The sequence below is a fragment of the Sorex fumeus genome, unplaced genomic scaffold (genome assembly GCF_029834395.1).
Source record: "Sorex fumeus unplaced genomic scaffold, SorFum_2.1 ptg000126l, whole genome shotgun sequence".
Lineage (NCBI taxonomy): Eukaryota > Metazoa > Chordata > Mammalia > Eulipotyphla > Soricidae > Sorex > Sorex fumeus.
This window is the reverse complement of record NW_026606183.1, coordinates 6,377,245-6,382,589: the sequence shown is the minus strand read 5'-3', so window position 1 is coordinate 6,382,589 and position 5,345 is coordinate 6,377,245. Positions and strand designations below refer to the sequence as shown.

The 5,345-nt window shown below is 52.6% G+C and overlaps 1 protein-coding gene across 2 annotated transcripts; it reads right to left on the bottom strand.

The window, feature by feature from the left end:
* Positions 1–515: 515 nt before the first annotated feature.
* Positions 516–3,725, bottom strand: VKORC1 (vitamin K epoxide reductase complex subunit 1). Of its 2 annotated transcripts, XM_056137641.1 has the most exons (3): positions 3,488–3,725; positions 1,821–1,930; positions 521–1,286 (listed from the first exon to the last, which is right to left on the bottom strand). In XM_056137641.1, exons 1-3 carry the CDS (start codon positions 3,658–3,660, stop codon positions 1,078–1,080), a joined length of 492 nt encoding a protein of 163 aa, XP_055993616.1. In that variant the 5' UTR covers positions 3,661–3,725; the 3' UTR covers positions 521–1,077. The 2 variants fall into 2 exon arrangements, with proteins under 2 accessions (XP_055993617.1, XP_055993616.1); XM_056137642.1 differs by lacking the exon at positions 1,821–1,930 and having other exon boundaries at positions 516–1,286.
* Between the last annotated feature and the right edge of the window lie 1,620 nt (positions 3,726–5,345).

Genomic DNA, 5,345 nt, shown 5'->3' with positions numbered 1-5,345 from the left:
ATTGGAGCCAGACAACTCAGGCAGAATCGGATCCTGAGAGTTCCTCATCCCCTCTTAGCTGTGTGATTTAGAGGACTAAAGACTCTCTGTGTCTCAGTTTCCTTATCGAGAGAGATAATCACAGCCCCTAGCTCAGACATTGCTGTCAGGATTCAATGAACTAACACATCATGTTATTTTATTTTTCGGCTTTTGCACCACACCTGATTGTGCTCAGGGTTCATTCCTGGCAGAGCTCAAGGGACCATATGTGGTACTAGGGAAATGAACCAGGGCCAGTCACATGCAAGGCCTATCTCTCTGGCCCCCCCAAAGTTATGTTCTTAAATAGTCTTGACCTGTGCTAAATGCTCAGTACATACTGGAAAAGACGAAACCAGAATGCCCTCCAGGGTCACCAAAACTAACCCATGCGTACTGAGGGGTCATGGCTCTACCAAGGGTCAAAGGTTGGATCAGACGCTTTACGTGTGGGTGCCGCAGTTTTATTCCTGGACACTGCATGGTCCCTGAACATCACCAGGTGTACTCCCAGCAAAGGTCAGACCACAGGAAGGACTTTTCAGCCCTTGGAAGAGTGTGTGCGGCCCTTCCCGGAGAGGTGGCCTGACTTCATGAGCTGGAAGGACCAGCTGCCAGCCTGTTTCCTGGGGGTGGGTGCTGATGTGGCCCCAAGTCCTGCTGAGTGCACACACTGGAAAAGGAATTAACCACCTTCCCAGACAGGCCCTCGCTCTCCTCTGACTCATTCTTCCAGCACTCAAAGGGGTGAGGCTGGGGGAAGCCCAGCGCTGGGGTGCCTGACAGACAGATGACGGAGACTTGGCACATTTATTTAAGTAATTTTATCGCGTAGAATGCTTTTTTATCGCTTCCCTCCTTGGGCAATGGCAGGAACTTGGGAACCAGCCTTTGAGGACAAAGACAGAGGCACTGAGGTGCAGTAAGGAGAATAGCACATTTGGTCCATTGTTCTACGTGGGCCTACAGTGTCTAAGGGGCCACATGGGACCCCCTTTCGCAAGGCTCACAGACAAAGCAGAGCAAATTTGGTCAGCCTGGCTGGAATGTGAGTGCTCAGTGTCTCTTGGCCTTGCTCGGGGCGCCCTGGAACTCCCGGAAGCTGAGCATCATCAGACCCCCATTGATGGCATAGGTGGTTATGCAAACGATGCAAAAATCATAGAGGACAAAGAACAGGATCCAGGCCAAATAGAGAGAACCAGCGAGAGATAACAGGGAACTCAGCACCAGCAGGATAGATGCCCAGCGGCCCCGTAGGCAACCTGCAAGATAAAAAAGAATCAGGCATGGGATTTAGAATTCTGCCCTGACTTAATGATGCCAGACAGGAGGCTGCGAGGAAACCTAAAGTAAGAAGTCTTCCAAGACCTTGGTTCTGCTAGCCAGCGGTTCAATGGTCCCTAGACCCAGAGAGTCTTTTTCCTACTGAGCAATACAGGAAAGGAAGGCGAAGAATGTTTGCATTCCCCTTGGAAAGAAACATCTGAATCCTTCCCAGTGAGGTTCTAGGGAATCTTTAACCTCTTCTAGCCCTAAAAGTAACTGAGCCAACTGAACTATCTGGGACCCAGGGATAGTGCACGGGTGAAGGTGCTTGCTCTGCATGTGGTCAACTGATTTTAATCGCTGGCACCACTTGATACCTCATCAGTGCTGGATGTGGTCCAACTCCCCCTCCCCCTGCCTCCAAAAGCCATTAATTCCCACCTCCAGGGCCCTGAGCTGTCAGCAAGAAACAGAGGTGGCCAAGGCGGGGCCAAGGAGGGAGTGAGTCCAGAGGTAGCGAGGCCACTCACCTAACACCAGCTGCAGAGTGTAGAAGATGCAGCCAAATATGCTGTTGGATTGGTTGAGGACGCTGTCCTGGCCCAGCACGTGCTCCACCAGCCCGAAGCCCTTCCCCCACCTGATAGAGGGGTGGGCTCAGATTAGGGTTCGACCTAGTCTTGGTCCCCAATATTTATTTATTTTGCTCTTTGGGTCACAGCCGGCAATGGTCAGGGGCTACTCCTGGCTTTGCACTCAGGAAACCATATGGGATGCTGGGGATCGAATCTAGGGTCAGCTGCGTGCAAGGCAAATGCTCTTCCCGTTGTAATATCACTCCTGCCCCATGGTCCCTGATATCGACTGGCAGTTTCTGAAAAGTCTCCAGGACTGGTCTTGTTCCCCTCACCACACATTCCCAAGAGCAATCCCCAAAGTCCAAGGGTCCATAACCTTCTGGCATCGTGTGACATTCTTCTGGTCACATCAGGATTCCATGTCACTGCTTCTCTCCTTTCCTGTCCCCAAGGCCAGGCCTTCTCATTGCTCCTCCAGATCACCCTCTTCATTCTCAACTTTCAATAAGTTATTTTTGGAGTGGTTGGAGTATTGAGTGCTTAGTGCTCAGGGGGCAATGTGGTGCAGGATTAAATTATGCGCCTGTTGAGGTATCTCTCCAGTCCAACTTACAAAAATTATTTGTTGTTTTTTGTAGGGCTGGAGCGATAGCACAGCGGTAGGGCGTTTGCCTTACAAGCTGCCAACATGGCCGACCCGAGTTCGATTCCTCCACCCCTCTCGGAGAGCCCGGCAAGCGACCGAGAGTATCTCGCCCGCACGGCAGAGCCTGGCAAGCTCCCCGTGATGTACTCGATATGCCAAACACAGTAACAACAAGTCTCATGATGGAGACGTTACTGGGCCCGCTCGAGGAAATCGATGAACAACGGGAGGACAGTGACTGGATTTTGTTGGCCATACCTTGCGAAGCTCAGCGGTCACTCCTGGCTGTGCACTCAGGTAACAGTCCTGGTGGTGCTCAGGGGATGATATGGAATGCCAAGGATCGAACCTGGGTCAGCCAGGTGCAAGGCATAATGCCCTGCCCTCTGTACAAAGAATTAAATTTAATTCCGGCCACAAGAATTTTTTAAAATTCCCCCGTGCACCGCCAGGAGTAATTCCTGCGTGCATACCCTGGAGTGAACCCTGAACATCGTCCAGCGAAGCTCCCTAACAAAACAAACCAAAAAAATGTATTTTTTAAGAACAGCAAAGGCGGAATATTGATTGCTCTTGCTTTACAAAGTCACCAGAAACTGGAAGTCCTCGGTACAATCTTTCTGCCCTGAATCCTTTGATCCTGGCCGCTCTGCAGCTCACTTTATTCCTCCTTCTACTAAAGGGCCCTCAAGCGCAGTCCTATGTGGCGCTTCCGGCCACAGTTACCATCGAGATCCTCCTCAGGCGGTACCCCGTCCTCCCCACACACAGTCACCGTTATTTATTGGAATCCGGATCCCCATAATTACGGAACTCCTTAGCATTATTTATATACGCGCGGGCGCCGCACGCACACACACGCATGTACACACACACACACACACTCCACTTCCCACACACCCGGTTCTCAGCGCTGTGCCCCCCTCGACTCGCCCGGCCGCCTGCCTCAGCTCCCCTGGCACCCCAAGCGCACCTAGAGGAGAAGACGCGTGAACAACTGATGGCGGTGCCCACGTCGCAGAGCGCGCGGTAGTCCTGGTCCCGGGCGCGCGCCGCCTTCACGTGCAGCGCGTAGAGCGAGAGCGCGAAGCCCGCGAGGCAGAGCGCCAGGCGGGCCCAGCCCGGGCTGCGCCAGGTAGCGCCCATGGCTGCGGGAGCCGCCGGAGGGGTGCGGGAGAGCCGCGACGACGGGGCGGGGCGGGGCCGACCACGCCCCTCCCGCCCCTCTGACCCGGCGATTGGCCCGCCTGGTCTCGCAGCGCCTCACCTCATTGGTTGTTCCCTGGTCAGCAGGCAAAGCAGGAAAACCACGAGGAATGCCGGGACTGGGAAGCCGACCCGGGAATACGGGTCGCCGGGCTGGTGGCAGTTGTAGTCAGAGCGGCGCAAGGCCTCCAGGGAAAGGGAGTCCCGGGGCTTTTAACTTAGTGCACAGAGCGCTTAACCCAGAGACCCCCGGATTGGGCAATCAGGGAATACTGCAATCCGATCAAGATCCAGACATCCCGAAACCCCTGTATCAGATATCAGCACTGTAGCATTGTCCTCCCCGTTGTTCATCGATTTGCTCCAACAGACCCAGTAACGTCTCCATTGTGAGACTTATTGTTGCTGTGTTTGACATATCGAATACTGCACGGGTACTTGCCAGACTTTGCCTGGCGGGCAGGATACTCTCGGTAGCTTGCCGGGCTCTTCGAAAGGGGCGGAAGTATTGAACTCCGCCGTGTGCAAGGCAGACATCCTACCCACTGTACTATCTCTCCAGCCTGGGTCCAAGAATCAGATGGAAAATTTAAATTAATAATAAATAATTAATCAAGCATCAGAATTATTAATAATTTCCTATCCGCTCAGTTTCTTCAACACGAACCTCCTGACTCACCAGCGCCTCTTGCCGGCCGCTTTCGCTCTCTTTCCCCAGCTCCATCATCTCTGGTGCAGGAGCCACGCACGGCTGGTCTTCTGAGAACTAGTCCCAGCTACGTGCTCGGAGCAGGAGGGGCGTGCGGTGCGGGAGCTCGAACGTGGGCTCCCGCATGTGCCCTCAAACCTCTGAGGTATCTCCTGGTCTGGACACATCCTTGACAGTATTATGACTATTCCATTGTGGCGCCCACCTGGTAAAACTGACCTGGATCAATCCCATCTTCTTTCAAAGCTTTTGTTGTTGCTGGTTTTGGGGTCTCACCTGGCTGTGTTTAGGTCTTACTCCTGACTCTGTACTCAGGGATAACTCCAGATGGGACTTGGGAACCATATGCGGTGCCAGGGGGCACATGCAAGGAAAATGCCCTACCCACTGTTCTATATCTCCTCTCCAGTCCCTAATCTGCTGATTTTAAAGCAGAAATCCTATGGATCTAATGTAGTTATTTGTATTCTCTTAATGAAGTCCTTAAAAAAAAATAAAAGGGCCAGAGACATAATAAAGCAGGTAAAGCACTTGCCTTGCACATAGCTGACCTGGGTTTGATTCTGGCACCAGGAATGATCCAGGAGCAGAGCCAGAAATAAAAATTTTTTTTGACTTTTTTGGTCACACCTGGCGATGCACAGGGGTTACTCCTGGCTCTGCACTCAGGAATTACCCCTAGCGGTGCTCAGAGGACCATATGGGATGCTGGGAATCGAACCAGGGTTGACCACGTGCAAGGTAAACGCCCTACCTGCTGTGCTATTGCTCCAGCCCCAGAGCCAGAAATAAATTTTGAGATCCACTAGGTAGCACTGTAGCACTGTCCTCCCTTTGTTCATCAATTTGCTCGAGCGGGCACCAGTAATGTCTCCATTGTGAGACTTGTTAGTTTTTGGCATATCGAATACGCCAC